General features: G+C 41.9%; 2 protein-coding genes and 1 long non-coding RNA gene across 5 annotated transcripts in view; 2 read left to right on the top strand and 1 right to left on the bottom strand.

Annotated features, from left to right (window-relative positions):
* The window catches only part of LOC138966117 (leucine-rich repeat-containing protein 7-like), a 138,147-nt gene extending 121,503 nt beyond the window's left edge, over window positions 1-16,644 (top strand). The window contains exons 12-23 of one of the 2 annotated variants that reach the window (XM_070338213.1): window positions 490-675; window positions 1,173-1,272; window positions 2,725-2,837; window positions 3,959-4,114; window positions 5,214-5,330; window positions 5,932-6,043; window positions 8,272-9,203; window positions 9,563-10,469; window positions 10,843-11,015; window positions 11,533-11,628; window positions 12,799-12,873; window positions 14,555-16,644. In XM_070338213.1, the coding sequence (XP_070194314.1) occupies window positions 490-675; window positions 1,173-1,272; window positions 2,725-2,837; window positions 3,959-4,114; window positions 5,214-5,330; window positions 5,932-6,043; window positions 8,272-9,203; window positions 9,563-10,469; window positions 10,843-11,015; window positions 11,533-11,628; window positions 12,799-12,873; window positions 14,555-14,668 (3,081 nt within the window). In that variant the 3' untranslated portion in view covers window positions 14,669-16,644. Of the gene's footprint in view, window positions 1-489; window positions 676-1,172; window positions 1,273-2,724; window positions 2,838-3,958; window positions 4,115-5,213; window positions 5,331-5,931; window positions 6,194-8,271; window positions 9,204-9,562; window positions 10,470-10,842; window positions 11,016-11,532; window positions 11,629-12,798; window positions 12,874-14,554 lie in introns of both variants that reach the window. The other variant, XM_070338212.1, reaches the window with a different exon arrangement.
* Window positions 13,125-21,199, bottom strand: LOC138966146 (uncharacterized). 2 transcript variants are annotated; one of them, XR_011455626.1, is made up of 3 exons: window positions 20,830-21,199; window positions 17,941-18,024; window positions 13,125-14,801 (listed from the first exon to the last, which is right to left on the bottom strand). It is a non-coding gene; the product is annotated as an uncharacterized lncRNA (long non-coding RNA). The 2 variants fall into 2 exon arrangements; XR_011455627.1 differs by lacking the exon at window positions 17,941-18,024.
* A 121-nt stretch (window positions 21,200-21,320) lies between these two features.
* Window positions 21,321-24,121, top strand: LOC138966129 (dnaJ homolog subfamily B member 1-like). Its single transcript, XM_070338246.1, has one exon. The coding sequence runs from the start codon at window positions 21,460-21,462 to the stop codon at window positions 22,561-22,563; it is 1,104 nt and encodes a 367-aa protein (XP_070194347.1). The 5' UTR covers window positions 21,321-21,459; the 3' UTR covers window positions 22,564-24,121.
* The last annotated feature ends 239 nt before the right edge of the window (window positions 24,122-24,360 follow it).

Below are 24,360 nucleotides of genomic sequence, written 5' to 3'. Positions count from 1 at the left end.
ATAGAGTTTGGTGCGGAGAGGGACTGATGCTGGTAGAGTTTGGTGCGGAGAGGGACTGATGCTGGTAGAGTTTGGTGCGGAGAGGGACTGATGCTAGTAGAGTTTGGTGCGGAGAGGGACTGATGCTGGTAGAGTTTGGTGCGGAGAGGGACTGATGCTGGTAGAGTTTGGTGCGGAGAGGGACTGATGCTGGGAGAGGTTGGTGCGGAGAGGGACTGATGCTAGTAGAGTTTGGTGTGGAGAGGGACTGATGCTGGTAGAGTTTGGTGCGGAGAGCGACTGATGCTGGTAGAGTTTGGTGCGGAGAGGGACTGATGCTGGTAGAGTTTGGTGCGGAGAAGGACTGATGCTAGTACCCAAATTTGAAATCAATCCAATTATTCTGGGTGAGGAGGGGTGGGGGGGGGGGGCGTGTGTGTGTGTGTGTGTGTGTGAGTATGGTATACTTGTGACTTTGTAATCAGTCATTTCTCATATTTTCCTCTGCAGCTCGGGAGTTGCAGCGGCATCACAGTGTTGTCGCTGCGCAGCAACAAACTGGCGTACATCCCTGATGAAATTGGACGCATCCCTCGCCTGCGTGTTCTCAACCTGAGCGACAACCATCTGAGTTATCTGCCCTTCACCATCATCAAGCTGAAAGAGTTACAGGCCCTGTGGCTGACGGAAAACCAGGTGAGAACTATAACGACTGAAGGATTGATTATTGAAAAGGACATTTATTAACTGTGTTTGATGCTGATAAACATCACACTTTCACAAAAAAGAACAAATAACCTAGTGGTTACATGACGCCGGCCTTCCATGTGGATATTTTTCACATGAAATTGTTATGCAAATAGAAACTTGGTCATGCAGGAGAGTTTTGTTTCCTAGGTAAAGGGAAGCAAATACGCATTAAAATAGTAGTTGCTTCCCTTGGTTAATGTCTTCTGCAAACCTGCTGCTCAGTTTGTTGCATGCCTTCCTGACTCTAACTGTGAATTGTAACTGTGAATTGTTTGTTGTTGTTTTATTTCAATGTATGTTTTACAAAGTTCTGTCTCCCCTGTCAGATTTTTGGCTTCAATGGATAAATGGTAATAACAATAGGATAGAGGTTTTGTTGCATACCTGCCGAACAGTTTTTGACTGAATTATTTTAACAATTTCTTTTTCTTTTTTTCTTACAGACTCGCCCCCTTATCCCTCTGCAGTCAGACTATGAGCCAGACACAGGACGAAAGTTCCTTACCTGCTATTTGCTGCCTCAGGGACAGAACTCGGACAATGGTTTGTTGATTTTGTGTGTGTTTGGCATGCTTCATCAGTGTGGATGTTCATGTTATTCTTTTGTCATTAGTGTGGTTGTTTATGTTATTCTTTTGTCATTAGTGTGGTTGTTTATGTTACTCTTTTGTCATTAGTGTGGTTGTTCATGTTATTCTTTTGTCATTAGTGTGGTTGTTCATGTTATTCTTTTGTCATTAGTGTGGTTGTTTATGTTATTCTTTTGTCATTAGTGTGGTTGTTTATGTTATTCTTTTGTCATTAGTGTGGTTGTTTATGTTACTCTTTTGTCATCAGTGTGGTTGTTTATGTTATTCTTTTGTCATTAGTGTGGTTGTTTATGTTATTCTTTTGTCATTAGTGTGGTTGTTTATGTTATTCTTTTGTCATCAGTGTGGTTGTTCATGTTATTCTTTTGTCATTAGTGTGGTTGTTTATGTTACTCTTTTGTCATTAGTGTGGTTGTTTATGTTACTCTTTTGTCATTAGTGTGGTTGTTTATGTTACTCTTTTGTCATCAGTGTGGTTGTTTATGTTATTCTTTTGTCATTAGTGTGGTTGTTTATGTTATTCTTTTGTCATTAGTGTGGTTGTTTATGTTACTCTTTTGTCATTAGTGTGGTTGTTTATGTTATTCTTTTGTCATTAGTGTGGTTGTTCATGTTATTCTTTTGTCATTAGTGTGGTTGTTTATGTTATTCTTTTGTCATTAGTGTGGTTGTTTATGTTATTCTTTTGTCATTAGTGTGGTTGTTCATGTTATTCTTTTGTCATTAGTGTGGTTGTTTATGTTATTCTTTTGTCATTAAGTGTGCTTGTTTATGTTATTCTTTTGTCATTTTTATTTGTTCGTAGCTCTGTAATGTTCTGAAGGGTTAATATAACAGTTTTAAAGCAAAAGGTATGCACATGCCTACAATTGCACATATTGGACTGTGTGTGTGTGTGTGTGTGTGTGGGGGGTATCTTAGAGTGGGAAGGATGTGTATGTCTCAAACATTAAGAACCAACATTATTTTGAAAGCAGTGTGCACGTAGCAGAAGGCTTAACATGTTTGTGTTCAGCACTACATACTTGTTAATAATATTTGTTAATAATCACTTTTCTATTCCAGTCCAGTAAGATATCTACGTATCTCGCCAGGGATCAGTTGCTGTGAATCATACAGTGGAACCCACGTTTAAGACCTCCAAAAATCTCCAAAATTGGGTCTTACAAAAGAGGGAGTCTTAAAATGGGCATAAACTTACAGAGGTTCTGAACATAAAAGTCAGAGAAAAAGGTCTTATATAGAAGGTAGGAAGTCTTAAATTGGGGGGACTTAAAATGGAGAAAGTCTTAAATTAGGGGGGGGACTTAAAATAGAGAAAGTCTTATATTTGGGTGGGTCTTAAGCGTTAGGTTCCCCTGTACCTAACTCATTATTTGAAGGGGAAAAAATGTTGCCTTTGCAGATGACAATGGCGGTGATGGTGACACAGACAGCTTCCACGCATCCATCTGGGATGAGGAGAGACTCAGCCGACAGCAGATACATTTCAACTTTGCCGATGATGACGACGATGAGGTCAGAATGAGTTTTGTTCTGTTTTTTTCCTATGTTTGCAGTGAGGGTTGGATTGTTGGGCGGGTGCATCGTAATGTTTCACAGGGGGTGAATTAAGGTTCAGTGAATAAGGAGAAGAAAATGAGTACAGGTGTTTTTGTTCTTAAAGTGAGATTGTCAACCAAAAGCACGTTTTCCTTGCCAAATAGTACAGAGACGGGCCAAGTGCTTTAAATGATAATAATGAATAATAATAATAACGGGTATTTATATAGCGCCTTATCCGAAGTTCAAAGTGCGTATGCCGTGTGAGATGGAATATTTTACACAATATACAGTATCACGCATTCACATCGGCCAGTAGATCAACAGCCTATGATGTGGCTTTACAAATACAAATGTGTACATTTTACATTTAAAATTCATATGTGTCTGTTACTGTGGTTTTGTTGTTGTTGTATGAAAAAAGGATTCTGTTTCAGAACTGAATAGCGATAAGCCGTTTGAGAATGACTTGTTTGCTTAAGCCCTTCTCAAACGGCTCACTTGCAGGTTGCTTTCGCTTTATCATAAACTTATTTATAGCTAAGGCCGAAATGTATTTATTTGAACAAATACTGTCAATATTAAAGCAGAATAGATTACTTCTACTCACTGTTGTCTTTGTGTGGACTATATTGCTCAAACATTTCTAAGTTTCATGTAAAAGAGAAATGTGCTGACACTTTCGGTAACTGGAAACATTACATTGGGATTAAGTTTCGTGCATGATAACTAGGAAAGGTTTTTGTGGTGTTACGCTGAAAAGGATTGCTTTAATTTCACCACCTGATGGGGGATATTTTGGTGCGTAAAGAGCATTAGAAGAGATTGGTCGGTAAAAATTAATTTGTACTTTTCATTGTGTGTGAGATTGTAAAGGTGTTTTTGTGTGATTGCTTTTTGACGACAGAACTGCTTTGTTTCATTGTACTAACAACACAAGAATTGCACAGAACATTTATCACACACATTTTTAACTTTCTGCACAGGAGTATACAATTTCCAAGTGACCACAGCATGTGTTCCCATTGCGGACTTTCTCTTTTACTAACCGAGTTATTTGTCTTTTGCACACCCTTTTCCCCTCTCACCTTTTCCAGGGTCACTTGGTTCGATGTCCCACCCCCTACCCCAAAGAGATGCGTGAAAAATCACGTCACATGCGAAACCTGGCCATGCGACAATCCTCGGGGGATGGAGCTCAGGCAGCTAGCTGGTCGCCGAGGGCGGAAAACATGCAAAGTGTGCCACCAGAGGTAGAGACATGAGTTGCAGATGATTATGTCGCTTTTGTTGCCTTGATTTCCCTCAGTGAAGATGGTTATGGTACAGGGTGTTTTTTGTGTCAGAGTGTTTTTAACTGGTATAAGGATTACTTTGCTGCCACTGATTTTTATTTCAATCATATGATAGGTGTAGTGATCGTTACTTTTCGTTTCTGGGTTTTTTCTGCCTATGTTTTAGTTCTGTTCCATGAAGATGCACCTTTGGAATTGTTATTTTATTAGTGGCACAATTTTGCGAAGTGCTAACTGTTTGCTAAGGGTTTTGATCTCTAAGGTCTCTCATGTTCAAAGTCCTAGCATTGTTTACCCTATGTTCAAAGCATTAGATAATAAAGGTACAGAGAAACATACCGGAAGTTTTTCTTTCTGGCACAACACATTTTCTAAACATTTGCATGTATAATTTCCTTTTTGTTTTTTCTTTTTGTTACTGAAGATGTAAATAAATGCACTTCTTCTTTTTTTTTATCATGTTTTACTTTTAGATTCCTTGCATGGAAAATGCACATGAATAATGCAATGTAAATTTTGTTGCGCATATGTTGAAATGTTCCATTTTCTGGCAGCACTTTGCATTTTGTCCCTTATCTGCTTTTGTACTACATGTAGACATTACTCATACTTATGACCAAGGAAAATGAATTTAAAACAAATGTACAGGTTTTTAAATATGCTCCCAACAAACCAACACACACACACATGCACACACACACACACACACACACACACACACACAGACACACACACGCACACACACACACACACACACACACACACACACACACGCACACGCACACACACACACACACAAACAGAAAAATCAAAAAAACCAAGAACATAAATTCCACCTTGTTAATTAATGTGTCTTCACCTTATGCCAGACATGATTTTTTTTTCATGTGTATTCAGGCGGTGTCTTTTTTTTATAATGCATGTGAATGTAGCAATTGATACACAATCACAGCTCTGCTTGAAGATGTTGTGGCATGTCATTCTCACCTACAAATTATTTTTACATCCAGTGTCAATAAATATGTAAGTATTAATCCTTGAGTGTTTGGTTACACAGGGCAGAGCCAACTATTCCACTGAGGAGACGATCGATGTGCGTGTTCGCGACGCAAGAATCAGCAAACCCCAATCCCCTTCCTTGAAGGAGACCCATCGCCTCTATCACTGTGATAAGGTAAACAATCAATGCTTGTACACAGCAGCTTCAGTCCAAACAATTCATAAATAAAAATTATGTTAAACATGCATTTAAAATAATGAATTGCATCAGTTACAGATCTTCTGAGTTATAGCCAAAAGAAACTCCAGTAGGTCCTTATAACCTATAGAAATCTAGGCTTATTCAATTTCAGCCGTTCTAAAACAGCACTGATGAATCTTTCTGTCTGTCTCTCTCACAGTCAGTCAGTCTGTCTTGCTGTCTGTCTGTCTGTCTGTCTGTCTGTCTCTCTTTCTCTCTCTCTCTCTCTCTTGTTTTCTCTCTTTTTTTCTCTCTCAAATGTAATGATTGTGCGTCTGTATGAAGTGTTTGAATAACTTGAGGACGGGTAAGATTAGGCTTTACATACACATTTATCTTTCTCCCTATCTCTGTGTCCCCCTCTCTCTCTGTTTCTCTCTCTGTCTCCCCCTCTATCTCTGTCTCTCTCACACACACACACACACACATACACTCTCTCTCTCTCTCTCTCAGTCTCTCTCTCCCTCTCTCTCCCACGTTTTCATTTATAAATACATGTATTGCATTTGCGATGGTCTGTTGTTTTGTTTCCCAGGAGAAGCTGATGAAGGACAAGGCTCGTATGCAGCATCGCCACTCCATGCCCAACATCGCTGATGAGGTTCAGTCGACCTCCACCACCGGCACGCCACGCTCCGTCAAACGAGGCAAGTCTGACGAGTGTCAGCCCCTCCTGGGTTGGAACCCCACCACCAAGAAAGGCAAAGATAGGCATAAAGGGCAGAAAGACCTCACAGTTTCCTTCACTGAGCACAAGGGAGAGGGAGAGGAAGAAGATGATGCAAGCCTCTGTGATGGTATTGATTTATGATGACAGACTGCTGTCTTGGTTGGCATGAAACGACTAACCGTGCACCTGCAGGCCTTGAGAATGCTGTGCGTCACCTTTGTACAGTGGAACTCCCTTTTTTAGACCTCCAAAAATCTGAGAAAATCTGGTCTTAAAATGGAGGTACAGCAGTACCGGCGATGTGTGGACACTCCCATGAGAGGACACCTCCCTTAAAAGGACACCTTCTCTTGTCCCTTTTTATATTATCTCTACCAAAGTATACCTGTCATGAAAGGACACCTGCAATGTAGGGACACTTGGCTGGTCCCAAGGGTGTCCTTTCATCACAGGTACCACTGTACATTTAAAGGGCTAGTGGGAAATGTCTTAAAAGGGGGGTTCCTCTGTACTGTTGATGCAAACAACAGATGTACTACCGGCTTTGACGTCATTTAAGCATGGACATTCTAAACATACCGTCGCACGTTTTTTCCACTAATGGTCATGAAATGTCCAGACAGTAATTCAATGAAAATAGTCATCAAGTTTTGGCTAACATTGCAAAATGCACGTAAAGTATCTTGTGTTACTTCATTTGCATGCGTTGACTAATTGTTCACCGAATATTGTGCGTGACTTTCCATTGGTTTAGTTACGTATCACATGCCTTGTTTGAAACGCAAGTACAAGTGAACATTGTTTGTAAGGAACTGCCACATTTTTTTCTGCACCATTTAGTTGATATGAAGCATGTAAGGCACAATCACAAGCTTAGTCAAAGGACAAAAACAACAGAAAGGAAGGGCGGGGATGTAGCTCAGTCGGTAGCGCGCTGGATTTGTATCCAGTTGGCCGCTGTCAGCGTGAGTTCGTCCCCACGTTCGACGAGATTTATTTCTCAGAGTCAACTTTGTGTGCAGACTCTCCTCGGTGTCCGAACACCCCCGTGTGTACACGCAAGCACAAGACCAAGTGCGCACGAAAAAGATCTTGTAATCCATGTCAGAGTTCGGTGGGTTATAGAAACACGAAAATACCCAGCATGCTTCCTCCGAAAGCGGCGTATGGCTGCCTAAATGGCGGGGTAAAAACGGTCATACACGTAAAAGCCGTGGGAGTTTGAGCCCATGAACGAACAAACAAAACAACAGAAAGGAAAGACAAAGTTGAATGTGAAGGTTGATACGAGGTTGATACGAGGTTGATACGAGGTTGATACGAGGAGTTATAATCTTTGTCTGGTAAGTTGCCAAGTAAGTGTGATTCTTCAAGGCTTGCTGCATACACTTACAGACAGTTTGAAATTTGTTTTGACTGTGATGTACATCCAACATTGACAGTATGATTTGTTTTGACTGTGATGTACATCCAACATTGACAGTATGATTTGTTTTGACACACAGTTTTCACAAACCGACCTGGCTTCAGAATCTTTTTTTGATGAGCATGGTTTGTTTCTCCAATAACAATATTAATACATTCTAAAAGCATGAACTTTTACCCTTATTGCATGGCCAGTTGATCATTTATATTGACAATTTGCCGTCTTGATCATACACGTATGAACATATTGCCAACTTACTTTTAGAAATGTACAACAAGCAAGATCCTGAGGAGGTCAATAGTCAGATTGCATTTGAATCATTTTGACTGTTACAGCATGTATGTTTGTATTATGAGTACTGAAGTTTAATTCGACATGCTGATCATGACTTTAATAGGAGCAAGAATAATGTGTATGATGTGAAGTTTTAGTAAATCTGTTATTGGAAACAGTGGCTCCTTTATTTCTCTATACCTGATACATCTTAGTAAATGTTGCATTGTTATTACAGTACTTATGTGTGTCAAGACAGCAAATAAGAAGACCTTTGTCTGAATCAGCAGTTTGGGGTTGTTTATTCAGAAGTTTAGTTAAATGTAACCAAGCAGATTTTTTAAAGATAGTAGTAATGTGTATGAGCCTATTGAAAATCAGAAGAAGATAAAAACAATAGAACATTTGTTGCAGGGTAAGATATTTGACCAAATGCACATTCAAAGAACTAACAAGAGATTTTCTGATAACTATTTTTAAATATTTATTTAAAAAAATCTTTTCAGGCAAGAAAATCTCATACAACTCGGACACAGATGACGTACGAGTAACAGGCCGACGCAAATCCACCCCTAACCTCTTCAGCTTTGAAGAAGGCCAAGGGTCAGAGGTCACTCCGAAACAGATGCCGTCCTTCACCTACGAGGATCTATACCAGAAGCAGCTTCTGAACAAGCATCATCACCACGGGCGGCGGTCACGTCGCATGCGGGAGTACGATTCCGATACCGGTTACAGGAGTGACCGCGAGATGCAGCAGTTCCAAAGACAGTATTCCGGTGAGGGCAGAGACGACATGTCGGTCAGGTCCCAGCCTACAATGTCAAGGTCTCACAGACGGAGCCACGGTCGGGAGGGCGGTTACGCCAGTGACTTGGAAGCATACGCCGGTCGAGGCCGGGGTTGGGGCAGCGGCAGCAGTAGCAGTAAGGGTAGGGGGTCCGCCCCCTCCCCCACACCCAAACCTTCCATGTACCCCCTGTACCCCACACACAGTCTCCCCCAGGACCTTAATGCTCACGCTCGCACCCCTACCGGCCCCGGTCAGGACTTCTCCTCCTCCCACCTCCACCCTCCGTCACGCCTCACCGCCCCCAACAGCCGTCCCAACTCCGCCAGCTACCAGCAGCACCCCGGCGGCCCCCCATCCCCCTCTCAGTTCCACAGCGGAGAAGCCCTGGATCAGAGCACCCCCTTATCCACCCAGGCCCCCCAGAGCTTTCCTCAGGGGGGTACAGTGCCGTCTTCTGCTTCTCAAGCGTTTCCCGGATCTCCAGGCTCTGCGGCTTACCCCCAGTCGACTCCGGTGGGGGACTTGTCTATTTCCAGTGGCTACTCTCAGTCTGGTGCGCGCAGCAAAGAGAAAGACGTGCACAGAGAACTTTACACCGTGCTGGAAGAGCGCAACAAAAAGCCCGCTATGCCTCTTGACTCGAGGGTAAGAATTTGGGCACTGTTTTAGTGTCACTGTGAGCGAACGAGAAGAAGAAGTGTCACTGTCAGTGTGTTTTTAAATCATGGATGAAGTGATTATAACTCTCGTGTTTTTGTCAAGAATGCTGTCAGGTAATGTGGCAAAGGGTTCATACAGGTAAATGCAAGATGAAAATGGTGAGAATGGTAAATGTGATATGAGTTGACTGATGCAGTGAATGGATTTGAAGAGAATGTCTTAGATTTATATTTTGTGATGCACTAATGTTTTTGAACACAAAAATCATGACTTAAGCAAATCACTGAATTTTTTCTTGTCAATTTATCCTAGTACAATTACTTAATGTTATCTCTCTGTTTCAGCCAAGTCCAACTCCATCCGCCACCAGAAATCCATTGACATCGCAGACTCCGCCCCCCTACCAGCCTGCCCCGCCCTATCGCCCCCAGTCCGACAGAGCTGCAGACCGCTCAGACAGTTTTAACAGCAGCTCACAGAGCTCTCCACGAGACAGCGGTAAGGCTGGCAGCTCTTTCTCCAACCCGGAATACACAGCCATTCAGTACAGCAGTAAGGGGCGAGAGGACAGGACTGATGGACGAAATGTGGCCGGTGGTTGTGATTATGAAACAGTGGCCTCGGTGCATCGCGGGGCAGACGTTCAGTATTCCTTGAGTGCAGGGCAACCGCAGCAGCAGCAGCAGCATAGGACTTCAAATCAACATGGGTATGGGCAGGGGTCAAGAACTCGAGGTGGTAGTGGCCAGTCTAGTAGCGACCACCATATGCGGAGTGAGAACAGACTGTCAGGCCAGGATTATTCTGTCTCGTCACACACATCAGCAGCAACAGCATCAGGCGGGGGGTCTCATGACCCCCGCTCCCTCAACCCTTACTCCACCTACTCTAGTTCCCGTGACAACCTGGCCCCGGCCAAGCCCACCCACCTTGACACCAGTGTCAGACGCTCACCCAACACCCTTGACCTTTCCACCTTGCCGCGACCAAGGTCGGGGTCGAGGGAAAACGTGTTAGACGGAGCGACAGGTGGTGCTTCTGTGACGCCCCAAAAAGTGTTTGAGGCGTACCCCAATCCTTACGGTGAGCCGCTGGAGGTAGGCGACCCCCTGATGAGTCGCTACGAGGACGTGGCCATGTTCAAGAGCATGCAGGAGCCCTCGTCACAGGTGTCCAGTTCCACGGACAGCGGCTACGGCCATGGACATCACATCTATGAGCGCATCGGGGATTTCAATGCTAGACGTTCAGGTGAGTTGTTTTGAAATGATTGTGAGAAAGTATGATGTCTAGCTCTGATATACCTTTGATATTCTTCTTCTTCTTTTTCTGCGTTCATGGGCTGAAATTCCCATGTACACTTGTGTGTTTTTATGTGTTTTTACCCCGCCATGTAGGCAGCCATCAGCCAAAAATTTCATTTTTCATTCAATTTCCCAAGCAAGTCTAATCAAATATTAGATTAAAAAAACAAGTTTTCAAAAGTAAACATGAGCTGGCATGTATGTATGACCAGTCTGCAAAAGGTATTTTCAGTGAAATCCAGGAAAACAGCCTTTTTTAAACAAAAGTTGTGCTGTTTTAGTTAACCCATACGTCATTGCTTTGTTTGCCATGCTTGCAGGTTCCCCGCAGTCTTCCACACCCCCCTCTCACCGGAACACTCCAGTTCAGCGTCACAACAGCTCGTCGCAAGGGATACCGTCCAGGGAGACCACTCCCGTGAAGGAAGAAGGCTTCTACTCTGTGCAGGGCAACACCGTCACAGCGGGCACGTCTCAAGAGTCACGTGAAGTGGTATGGTTATTGGATTGTTTTCTTGCAGTTTTTAGTCAAGAGCACTATGCACTTCACTGTAAACAAAATGAATTATATGAAGACCTTGCTATCTTGTACACCAGCTGTACGGGTGAACAAACACACACATGCATGCTTGCACACACACACACACACACACACACACACACACACGCACACGCACACACACACAATGCACTTGTGCATATTGTGCAATTTTGTTGGTATCTAGTTTTAGGAAGGTAAGATTTTATTCTGATTTTGTGCCAGAAAAAAAAGTTTAGCTGTAAACTAGCTTTACTTTGCTGGTTATTAGACAAAGAAACAAACTTACATTCCACTACTGTGTATTTTCAAGAAGACTGAAAAATACTGAGATGTTGGAGAAGGAAAGATATTGGTCATGGTTAGGCCTATGGTTAGAAAGGGTAGTGCACATAACACCTAGCTCTGGAACTGTGCCCCAAAGCTTTATGAACTATAACCAGTGCTAACAATTTCTATATGTATTTTCCAGTTTCGTACAGTCGTACGGAAGAACCCTGGCCTGGGTTTCAGCATTGCCGGGGGGCAGGGTTCGCGTGGATATAACCCGTACAGGGCTGGTGACCAGGTGAGTGTTTCATTTATCATCTTGTTTATTTTGGGGGGCATTTTCTTCAGTTTTGTTCCTTTGAATATTCAGTAGACTAGCTTAGACGGGCGCAGTGGCGTGGTGGTAAGACGTCGGCCTCCTAATCGGGAGGTCGTGAGTTCGAATCCCGGTCGCTGCCGCCTGGTGGGTTAAGAGTGGAGATTTTTCCGATCTCCCAGGTCAACTTATGTGCAGACCTGCTAGTGACTTAACCCCCTTCGTGTGTACACGCAAGCACAAGACCAAGTGTGCACGAAAAAGATCCTGTAATCAATGTCAGAGTTCGGTGGGTTATAGAGACACGAAAATACCCAGCATGCCTCCCCCGAAATCGGCGTATGCTGCCTGAATGGCGGGGTAAAAACGGTCATACACGTAAAAATCCACTCGTGCTAAAAACATGAGTGAACGTGGGAGTCTAAGCCCATGAACGAAGAAGAAGAAGTAGACTTAATTGCATTCAGTTTTACTTGAAATCTTTTGAAAAAAGGTTTACTTTACATACAAAATGGAATGTCTTTATGTGCTGCAGGGAAGAAATGGGAAGCAATCTTGTCTACAAATTGTACTCTTTGTGGGTTTCTCTTGCTTGTTTTGTCATTTAGTTACTTCCCTTGACTTGTAGTCCTTTTTGTCAGCTGGCACTCTGAAGACTTGCTGTGAAGAAAGTTAACGAGGAAAGAGAGATAGTGATAATGATAAATCTTTATTTTAGAGAGAGAGAGAGAGAGAGAGAGAGAGAGAGAGAGAGAGAGAGAGAGAGACAGAGAGAGAGAGACAGAGAGAGAGAGACAGAGACAGAGAGAGAGACAGAGAGAGACAGAGAGAGAGACAGAGAGAGAGACAGAGAGAGAGAGACAGAGAGAGACAGAGAGAGACAGAGAGAGAGAGAGACAGAGAGAGAGAGAGAGACAGAGAGAGACAGAGAGAGAGACAGAGAGAGAGAGAGACAGAGAGAGAGACAGAGAGAGAGAGAGAGAGAGACAGAGAGAGAGAGAGAGAGAGACAGAGAGAGAGAGAGAGAGAGAGAGAGAGAGAGAGAGAGAGAGAGAGAGAGAGAGAGAGAGAGTAAACTTTCACTTCTTCGTTCATGGGCTGAAACCCCCAGGAACACTGTAAACTTCTACATTTGCTGTGGACTGTTTTCAGGGTATCTTTGTGACCAAAGTGCAGCCAGGGGGCCCTGCAGCTACTGTCATCCAGCCTGGCGACAAAATTCTTCAGGTAAATAACACTACCATTTATTTCCTCTTTTTAATTTTAAATTTATTTTAATGTCATTTAGTATGAGTGTGTGAGTGTGTGTGTGATCCTGGTTATCACAGTAGTTGCCTGATGTACCAGCATTGCAATCTACAAGTCCTGTTGGCCGCTATTCAAGTTCTTTTCTTTGGATGATCTGTCTGAAATCAAAGCAGCAAGACAAGATCCCAGCAGCAGAAATTGTAGTCCGTAGACACCACCTTAACGTTGGACTTTTCTCGGAAACTATCAAAGCGATCGGGCTCATATTTTGTTTAGTCGTGACCTCCAATGACCTCTACACTTTAACGATGGTTTCGTTGACCTTTGACCTTTTTCAAGGTCACAGGTCAGCGTCAAAGGAAAAATTAGACATTTTATATCTTTGACAAAGTTCATCGGATGTGATTGAAACTTTGTAGGATTATTCTTTACATCAAAGTATTTACATCTGTAGCCTTTTACGAACGTTATCAGAAAAACAAGGGAGATAACTAGCCTTTTCTGTTCGGCAACACACAACTTAACGTTGGGCTTTTCTCGGAAACTATAAAAGTGACCGGGCTCAAATTTTATGTGAACGTGACTCATTGTGTTGTGAATAGCAATTTCTTCCTGTCCATCTGATGCCTCATATAATATTCAGAACTGCGAAAGTGACTCGATCGAGCGTTTGCTCTTCTTGTTTGATAAATGTCTTTGATGACGTCATATCCGGCTTTTCGTGAAAGTTGAGGCGGCACTGTCACGCCCTCATTTTTCAACCAAATTGGTTGAAATTTTGGTCGGGTAATGTTCGACGAAGCCCGGACTTCGGTATTGCATTTCAGCGTGGTGGCTTAAAAATTAATTAATGACTTTGGTCATTAAAAATCTGAAAATTGTAAAAAAAAATATGTTTTTTATAAAACGATCCAAATTTACGTTTATCTTATTCTCCATCATTTGCTGATTCCAAAAACATATAAATATGTTATATTCGGATTAAAAACAAGCTCTGAAAATTAAATATATAAAAATTATTATCAAAATTAAATTTTCCAAATCAATTTAAAAACACTTTCATCTTATTCCTTGTCGGTTCCTGATTCCAAAAACATATAGATATGATATGTTTGGATTAAAAACACGCTCAGAAAGTTAAAACAAAGAGAGGTACAGAAAAGCGTGCTATCCTTCCCAGCGCAACTACTACCCCGCTCTTCTTGTCAATTTCACTGCCTATGCCGTGAGCGGTGGACTGACGATGCTACGAGTATACGGTCTTGCTGCGTTGCATTGCGTTCAGTTTCATTCTGTGAGTTCGACAGCTACTTGACTAAATGTTGTATTTTCGCCTTACGCGACTTGTTTTTGTTTGCTTGCTCTGTAAATGACTATTTTTATGGTCAGAATTTGTGTTACTTCTACTGCACAATTCGCAACTGCATAGCCGCACACAGCAAGTCAAAGAAAAAAACAAGAATCCAATAATCTACACAGTTAGTACAGTTGTGCTTGTTGCAGGTGAACCCCATTGACGGTAAATGACTATTTTTTTAGTCAAAATGTGTGTACTTTCTACTGCAGAATTTGCACACAGCAAGTAGAAGAAAAAAACTTAAATCCAATCATCTACGCAGTAACAGCTTGTAAAATTGTCTGTTCCTTGTGCCTGTTGCAGGTGAACCACATTGACTTCCGCACCATCGACCACAGCCAGGCGGTGAACGTCATGAAGACGGCCACCACTGTGGAGCTCCTGGTGGAGAGAGTGCAGAAGATCAACATGGTCTGACGCTCTTCTGATCCGTCACACAACTGGGAGTTCATGCAGTGCTGCTTGTCAGCAGAAACGTCTCGCTGTGTGTTGATGACTTGTGCTGAGGTCACGCATTACCGTCTGTCAGTGAGATACGCCATGCTCCAAACTGTGTGTGCATTATCAATGGAATGAGAACGGCTTTAGCAAAACATATCAATGGAATGAAAACTGCTTTAACAAAATTTCAAACCATAGGATGTGAAATGTGAATGCTGCAGATGATTCCATGAACCTGGCGCTAAGAAACTGGAAAGGTCAATAGAACTTGCTGTCGGAAGTTAACGCAACAGTGACGTGTAACCAGCGTGAAAACATTACTGTGAACTTGGCCTGGTCAGTTGTTTATGAAAGTTATTTTTGAAAAAGAAGTGGGCTTTATGAACAGTAAACATTGCTTTTACCATATCCTTAATGCAGACAGTGTTTGACCTTTGCCAATCAGGCCCTTAAACTGTGACAGTTGTGCGTGTAAACAACAAATAAACTATGTTTACACATTCTGATGTCTACAAGGTGGCCAGCTCTTAAAGCTGAAATGTTGTACACTTCGAGAACATCTTTCACTGGCTTTGAACAAAGGGCTGGGCAAAGTGGGTTGGACACATTGTCAATGCGGAGCGTGTGGAGTTGTGAAACCAGTCAGACTCAACCATGGCGATCTGGTGTACTTATTTTGTGAATATTTATTTTCTTTTTTACATTGTTATGATGTGTGTGAAGTGAATTCAACATTGGGCAAACCTTATTATGCAAAGATGACGTTCGGTGTGACTGTGTATGCAACGTGGCAGCATGAACAACTTGTTTGTTCACCTCAAAAGTTAAATGATTTAATGCATTGTGTGCATATTACCAGCATTGTGTGCTGGGAGTTGCTGTACCCTACATATTTTCATGTCAACCATTCACTTCTCATTTTTAATTTACTGTTTTTAAACGGTATTTGTGCTATGCAGAACTGTCCAAAAAGAAGCAGTTAACCTTTTCAGACCGTACATATCCTACCCACTGATACTGCTGAGTTAACTTGGACAGAATAATTGACTGTAGCAGATGGTTTTTTTTTATGTTTTATTTTCTGTTTTACTGCCTATGTTGTTTAAAGTTTGTAACATTCCTTCACAAATTGACTCCTTCTTGATGACTTCCCAGAATAATGCCATTACATGGGTGTCACTCAGTGTGACTTCAGTCAACTAAGCGTTAGTATGTCTTATAATTTCTTGCTAAGTTTCCAAGTAATCAATAGGAAGATAAAAATACAGTGTCTTTTTCTATTGCACTACCTCTTTGTGCTTTTCGTTAAACTGATACTTTCTAAGACGCTATTTTGAAAAATGTTCTAACAGTTTTGACCTCAAGGGAAACTTGTTGTACTGTAATTTAGAACAACCTGCAATAATTAACTAGAAAACGCTCTAACTATGCTAATAAGTAATTAATTAAATGTATGTGAAAAGAGGAATGTCCTACTTATTAGTGTTCGAGTCCTGATTTTATTTATTAAGGAGATTTCTATAGCGCATAACTAAAAGCAGATCAATTCCGACTCTGTGCTGGCGGGTGTAACAGGAAAAACCTTGGATTGGATTTTATGAATTCAAGTCTGTACTCCAGCAAATGAAAGCCAGTTTCACTGCTGTCAGGGGTGACAAAGTAGGATGAAGCCATCATAAAGACAGAAAATTTACTTTCTGATTAATTAGTATCAGTTTACGCTGTTAGAAACTGAACACAACAGCACCGCAAAAAATATTTTAGAAAATGACCTAGGTGACCCCTTCACAGTATGCTTTTTAAATAGTGCCAGGAGGGGGTGAGATTGAATGAAAATGCTGTGATACCATGTACCATATCACTTTTATCGCTGTGCTTCTCAGTAACTATTTTTTTGTGCTGTACAGAGAATTCAAGAATGTCTCATATACACATGGAAGCATGTGCTTTTTTATTTAATTAATTTTTTTTCTTGGCGAATGAATTCCAGTGTTCTTGTATTTCATAAAATCCTACATATTGAGATGAAATGGCAACAAGATTTTGACTTTGCAGACGAGAATTCCAGAATGTCTTGTATACAAAATTATGCATGTATGTAGTTTTTTAAAGGTTTTTTTTCTGAGAAGTATTGGCTGATTAATTTTCTTGTTCTCGTATTCCATAGATTAGAATCGAACATAATTAAATCTTTTGAGGTAAAAATAGCAAAGACATGTTGACATAAGAATTCCAGAATATCTTGTAAACAAACAGATGCATTATCTAAGTTATTTTGATTATTAGCTATTCTTGTATTTCATCAAATCCTATATATTGAGATACAAATTATTAAGACGTCTGTCATCTTGACATTACAGACAAGAATTCCAGAATTTCTTGTATACAAATTGATGCATCTTTGTTAAGGATTGGCTATGAATTCCAGTATGCTCATATTTAATCAAATCCATGTTTTTGAGATTTAACAAAAAAAAGTGCAGAATGTTTGAGTGACATTTTAGACTTGGTGGCCAGGAGACTGTGAAGTCAAGTGGTACAGTATGTATATTTTGTGTGTAATTATCATGAACTGGTAGATGAGAAATCATGTGCTTGTTTTTGCAGGATCTCCATTTGAATATGTTGTGTGCAGGTATCAAAACACAGGCAGAAAAAGGGAAATAATTATGAAGTATAACGTACTGCTGCTGTCCATTTCCAGTACATCCTGTATTTGTTTTGAACAAATGTGTTTTATAAAATAAGGCAGCAAACACATGGAAACCTGACTGGGTGTTGGTGTGTATGTGGGGGTGGGGGTGGGGGGTGTATGTGTGTGTGAGGGTGTGTGTGAGGGGGATGTCGATGGGTGGAATGGCATGTGTTGTCTGAATGTATCTATGTTCGTCATTTATTTTTTAATATATATATGTGTCTTAGCCACAGAGAGAGAGTGGGTGTGGGGGAGTGTCTGTGTGTGTGTGTGTGTGTGTGTGTCTGTGTGTGTGTATGAGGGGGGTGTTGATGGGTGGAATGGCATGTGTTGTCTGAATGTATCTATACGTTTTCGTCATTTTTTAATATATATGTGTCTTAGCCACAGAGAGAGAGAATGGGTGTGTGTACATGTGTGTGTGTACATGTGTGTGTGTGCGTAAAAGATAACTGACGCATTCAGAAATTCACAGTAGCTATAATCAAAGAAAAAACAGCAAACAAACAAGGAAATCTAAATGAAGAAATAAATAAACAAATAAAATACACACCTGTCTGCGTGTAACTTCCTCCAGCTGTTTTACAGGGATATAAGACACACTTGATGATAGACAAAGAATGTCTGATTACCGACACTGTCAGGCATAGGCAAGAAAACTATTACTTAGGATTTGTTCTGAAAAGACAATGTTTGAGCTTTAGTTTTGAAGCAATTGCCACTGATTCAGGGAAATAGCATACAGTGGAACCCATTTTTAAGCCTTTCAAAAATCTCAGAAAATCAGGTCTGAAAAAGGAGGGAGACCTAAAATGGAGGTAATTTTACAGACGTTATGATAAGAAAATCTCAAAAAGCAAGGTCTTAAAAAGGAGGAAGTCTTAAATCGGGGGGGGGGGGGGGGGGGGGGGGGTCCTTAAAGGGGGTTCCACGGTTATAGGGGAATCCCCCAAAGACCTTGTTCCACAGGCATGTTGAAAATGAAATACACAAAGTAAATCACCCAGACAAATATCTCCCCATTACTGAACTTGCGAAAGGGTTGTTTCAAGATGATACAGTCCTCTTCCTGCAAAATAGTTCATGCTGACTATCTCCGCTTTGTCCAAGCTTTGCATGGAATAAGACCACATCCCTCGTTTCAACTGCTTGACAGACTTCTACGGGTATAAGCACTTTGAAAAAGGTGGATGGTTCCTTTGTGGTTGACGATATGGGTAAGGCAGAAACCTTAAATGAGTACTTTTCTAGCGTTTTTACACGCGAGGACGTGTCAGACATCCCAACTATGATGGAAGGCTGCTATTCAGATGGGGCATCCTTATCTGAGATGAGAGCGACACCCTTAGCAGTTCAAAATAAACTGAAAGAGTTGGATGAAAATAAAGCCCAAGGGCCTGATCTAATCCCATCAAAGGTACTTAAGGAGTTGTGTGATGAACTATCTATTCCATTATGCTTGCTGTTCAACAAATCTTTGGAATCTGGATATCTACCAGGTGATTGGAAAACAGCGGAGGTAACCGCTATTTTCAAAAAGGGTAATAAGTCAGAACCAGGTAACTACAGACCAGTAAGCTTAACCTGTGTAACATGCAAGGTATTGGAGTCTCTTGTTCGGGATTCTATAGTGTCTTATCTCACAGACAATAATTTATATGCTGACTGTCAGCATGGTTTTAGAAAAAGACGTTCTTGTGTCACTCAACTCATAGAGGTCATGGAAGACCTCACAAAATTTGTTGATGAAGGTGAAGCCATAGATATTATTTACTGTGACTTTAAGAAGGCTTTCGATACTGTGCCGCATGACAGATTACTCCTAAAGCTTGCTTCGTATGGGTTTAGTTCCAGCGTCCTTTCCTGGATTCGGTCATTCTTGAGTGGCCGGTCCCAGAGGGTACGAGTTGGACAGGCAACGTCGAGTCAAGCAGCAGTTCTCAGCGGAATTCCACAGGGCAGCGTTTTGGGGCCGGTTCTATTCACAGTGTTTATTAATGATTTACCAGATGTGGTTAGTGGTATAGTGAAGATATTTGCGGATGATACAAAGCTGTACAATAAAGCAACAAACAGTTCAGTCATGCAAAAAGACATACACTTACTTCAGGATTGGACAAATAAATGGAAATTATTTTTTAATGTTTCAAAGTGCAATGTTCTGCTTTGTGGTAAAAAGAACCCCAAATATGACTACGTGATGACTGTCAATGATGCTATTGAAAAAATAAATGAATGTGATGAGGAAAAGGACATCGGTGTTGTTTTCGACAGCAATTTGTCATTCGACCGCATATTCGAGGAGTTGTGTCAAAAGCTAATCAGAGGATTGGCATTATCAAACGAACGTTCTCATTTCTTGACAAGGACACCTTCTTAAAGCTATACAAAGCCTTTGTGAGACCACTGGTGGAATATGCAAATGTGGTGTGGAGCCCATTCCTCAAGAGACAGTCTCAGACAATTGAGAGGGTGCAGCGTCGAGCAACTAAAATTCTAAAGGAGTGCCGTGATAAGTCTTACGCGGACAGACTCAAATACTTAGACCTCCACTCTCTGAAGGGAAGGAGGACAAGGGGTGACCTAATACAAACATATAGAATTATAAATGGGGTGGATGATATTGACATGCACAAAATATTCACATTCAAGCAGACAGACAACACCAGAAACAGCCAGGGAAAAATCTTTGTTCAACACTGTAAGACTAACAAGCGCAAGTTTTCGTTTTCTCATAGAGTTGCTAACAATTGGAATGCACTACCCGCTAACATAAAATTCGCACCCACAGTAGACGCCTTCAAAAACTTCTTGGACAATTCTCCAAAATTTCTTAACCTTTTTTACGACTTTGATTGAAAGCATTGAAAGAATAGGGATTTAGGCATGCAAAGTATCTGACAAAGAAGGGGCACCAATAAGGCCTCGCGGCCTTCGGCTAACAAATATAGCCGTCCCTACATACTACTACTACTACTACTATTTATTCTAGGCTGTGGCTTTTTCAGAAATTGATTCATTCATGCCATATTTTTGAATCCTCCTTTGCCCAGGAAGCAGACAGGCTGTTGATGTTTAGTATGTGTCTAAATTGAGAGATGACCTTATCCCAGGTAAAATCCCAGGTTAGCCTACCTATCAAAAGCAACCAACTATTCACAACTATGGTTTGTACAGAAAAAAGGTACATATCGACATTAAATTGTGCGAACACTCTTCTTTGCAAGTTTGTATGGATGACCTCTGATAATTATGTTGGTTAAAACCCCGGGTTCGTCATGTTTGTGTGTGTGTGTGTGTGTGTGTGTGTGTGTGTGTGTGTGTGTGTGTGTTTTTCTCTCTCTCTTTTTACAAAAAAATAATTAGGCTACACCAACAGTGTCGTACAGTATCTAAGAGAAATCAGTACGTCGATCACAGTGTATGTGGCAGCTCTCCTTACTTTGGTATCGGCGGAGAACACAAATCCACGAGAACATGTGCTGAACGCCGGTTTTTCCCGTTGTGTGATCCGATAGAAAACCCTGGAAAGCCATTGCTAATGTGTTGTGTGCAACGCGGCAGCCCCACACAATACGATCGACGGGTAAACAGCGGGTGCAACATTCAACATAGGCTTTATGTAACTGTGTTGCCACTTTGGGTCTCAAGTTCAGGTACAGAGAAAAATATAGAACACCTGTGGTGCGCAAGGCTGGCGAGAGCTAAAGTACATCCGACCTCAACCGAGAACATTCTCGCAAACGCATCGTCTGCTAAAAAGCACGACGTGTTTACTTTTCGCACTGGCCGCTCATTGGTTGAAAAGCAGGGCTCGACCGATTCGTGGGCTGTGATTGGTCCGTTTTGCGAGATTTCCCTATTCTAGAACATTCGGGAATATGAAGGTGAGATCGAGTGTCACATCCGGTAGGTTATAATTCGTCACGGAGACAACTTTCGCGCAGTTTGAGAAACGAATTCTTGGAGAGCAAAGCGTTCAGTTGTACATTTTATCAACGAATCGTGCGAAAACGAATCAACGAGTGAGTGACACTTTCGTGATTTTGCGTCTACAAAGACAATATTCAGCATGGGTAAAGACTATTACAAAATCCTTGGTACGGCCAAGGGTGCGAGTGACGATGAGATCAAGAAAGCCTACCGCAAAATGGCACTGAAATATCACCCTGATAAAAACAAATCGCCAGGCGCCGAAGACAAGTTCAAGGAGATAGCAGAAGCCTACGATGTGTTGAGTGATCCCAAGAAAAAGGAGATCTTTGACAAGTTTGGTGAAGAAGGGCTGAAGGGCGGAGCGCCTAGCGGTGGTGGTGGCGGCGGTGGTCCAAGCGGCTTCAGCGGTGGCCAGCCAGGTGGGGGTTCGTACCAATACACATTCCAGGGTGACCCCCACGAAACATTCCGCATGTTCTTCGGTGATGAAAATCCCTTTGGCAACTTCTTCGGCATGGGAGGTGGTGGCGGCGGCGGACAACGCATGTACTTTGGAGGAAACCAGGGTGGAGACGACCGTATGGATGTTGATGACGACCCCTTCGGTGGCATGGGAGGCATGGGTGGTTTTGGTGGTCGCGGGCCTTCTACCAGTAGCTTCGGTGGCAACCGTCCCGCACGACGAAAGCACCAGGACCCCGCTGTGGTCAAGGAATTGCAGGTGTCTCTGGAAGATGTGCTGAACGGCACGACCAAGAAGCTGAAGATCACCCGCAAAGTGCTGAACCCGGACGGCCGCTCCACGCGCATGGAGGACAAGATCTTGCAGATCGACGTCAAGCCGGGCTGGAAGGCGGGCACCAAAATCACCTTCCCCAAAGAAGGCGACCAGATGCCTAACAACGTGCCTGCAGACATTGTGTTTGTCATCAAAGACAAACCCCACCCCATCTTCACCCGTGATGGCCAGGACGTTCGATACAAGGCCAAAATCTCGCTGCGTGACGCTCTGTGTGGATCAACAATCCAGGTACCGACGCTGTCTGGCCGTAAGATCCCTCTGAACTTGACGGAGGTGGTCAAGCCGGGCTCCACACGACGCATACAGGGTGAAGGACTGCCGTACGCCAAGCAGCCCAGTAAGAGGGGCGATCTCATCATCGAATTTGACATTAAGTTCCCAGACAAGATCCCAGCTGGTGCCAAAGACATTCTCAAGGATTGTATACCTACATCATGAACATTACAATGAAGGTAGATGGTACAGTAACCTCATGTTTGTGATAGATGATCGAAATATAGTATGGCTTCTTTATTTCAGTCATTTGCGAATGTGATTTTGTTCTTTTCTTTCTTGGTCAGTGCTTTTTTTATTTTTTATTTTATTTTGTGTGGTGACACTGGTGCTGCTCAAGATAGCTTTGGTTTAGAATATTTTGCATACAAATTCTGTGCAATGATTTCTATCTGTTAATATATTAATTTTGAAAATAGTCACAACATGATGATGATGGGATATGATTCTCTCCGTGTTAATTGAAGAGAAACTCTCAGAAAAAAAATGACCTAACAATTTCTCTGTGTAAGATTTAAAAAGAAGAAAGGAAAGACCAAGTAAATTCTCTCTTCCTTGAGGTGTGAGTCACCAGCTGGTACTGTGCCAAGACGGCATAAACGTTGAGGTAGTAGCAGAGCTGAAGCACCAGGGCTGGGTGCCAGTATTAGTCTTGCTTGCATCTTCAGCGCTATTTCTGTTTCGCAACCCAGCAGATGCTCTGTGTGTTGCTGTTAACACCTGTGTTTTGCGAGGTAACACTAACAGACTGATGTGGAACACTGTTCCTATTTTTGGACGCACATTAGTGGATGCTTGGTTTGGTGTACAGCTCTTCTTGCGCCTAGCTTGTAGAGCTGGTGGTTGGACATTTGTATGCATAGTCGGCTGGATTGTAGCCTGGTTCCACTCCAGTGAAAATCAAGGGCTAGGTGGGTCGTACCACTGCTTAAGCTGGAGTGTGCAAGTAATAATTTCTGGCATTCAGTGCTTTACTATGTGTTCAGTTCTTCATAAGTCATTTTAAAGATTTGTTTGTAAAAGAATTCAGATGTTTATGAAGTATAAATATGTATGAAATTTAAAAGGTGTGTGAAAAACCTGACAACTTCAACCACCGATATGAGATTGAGAGAGTAAACTGTAAATGGATTGAGTGGATCACTGGATGTTTGTGTGTGTGAAAACTGTATGATACTATGGTAATATTTCATTCTGTGATGTGATTAATTAGTATTTAGTTCATCATTCAGTGATAATGTGAAGTGTTGATGAAAGAAAGAGAATGTTCAGATGAATCAGAGAGAAAATGCCTTGGTGGTAAGATTTTGCGATCTCAGGTAGACAAATAGGCCTGATTGTCTTGTATTCCTCCACTGCTGAGTGTGATGATGAACAGAAAGAAAGGTGTGGTTGCAAGGTTGAAGCAATGTTTGTCATACTGAGCTGTGAAAAGAGATGTGTGCGACAGTGTGAAGAAATGTGTAAATAATTGGATGTGTGTGATAGTGTGAAGAAATGTGTAAATAATTGGATGTGTGTGATAGTGTGAAGAAATGTGTAAATAATTGGATGTGTGTGATAGGGTGAAGAAATGATTAAATAATTGGATGTGTGTGATAGTGTGAGTGGAATGTTGTACAGAGCAGTACTGCTACAAGTTGATTGAGTGTGAAAGAGTGAGATCATGATGTGAACACAGGAGCAAAGATATTGCCTTCAAGCAATAAAGTAATAAACTCAAGACTGATTTGGTTTTCTGTGAAGAATTGCCTGTGTGAGTGAGGAAAATGTGTGTTAGTGAACAGCTGTGAAAACTGATGATAAATGCCCGTGAGGAGGAAAGAATGAAAATTGTGAATGTGTGTGATGGAGAATGTGACCTTCAGTTCTAATGCCATGCAATGAAAATAGGTTGTGCTTATACACAGCTGCCAACTGATACACTTTCAGCAAATAAACTGCGAAGCAGTTACATTCAAT

The sequence above is a fragment of the Littorina saxatilis genome, linkage group LG5 (genome assembly GCF_037325665.1).
Source record: "Littorina saxatilis isolate snail1 linkage group LG5, US_GU_Lsax_2.0, whole genome shotgun sequence".
Lineage (NCBI taxonomy): Eukaryota > Metazoa > Mollusca > Gastropoda > Littorinimorpha > Littorinidae > Littorina > Littorina saxatilis.
Note: the sequence above shows the minus strand (reverse complement) of the source record. Positions and strands in the feature narration are given on the sequence as shown.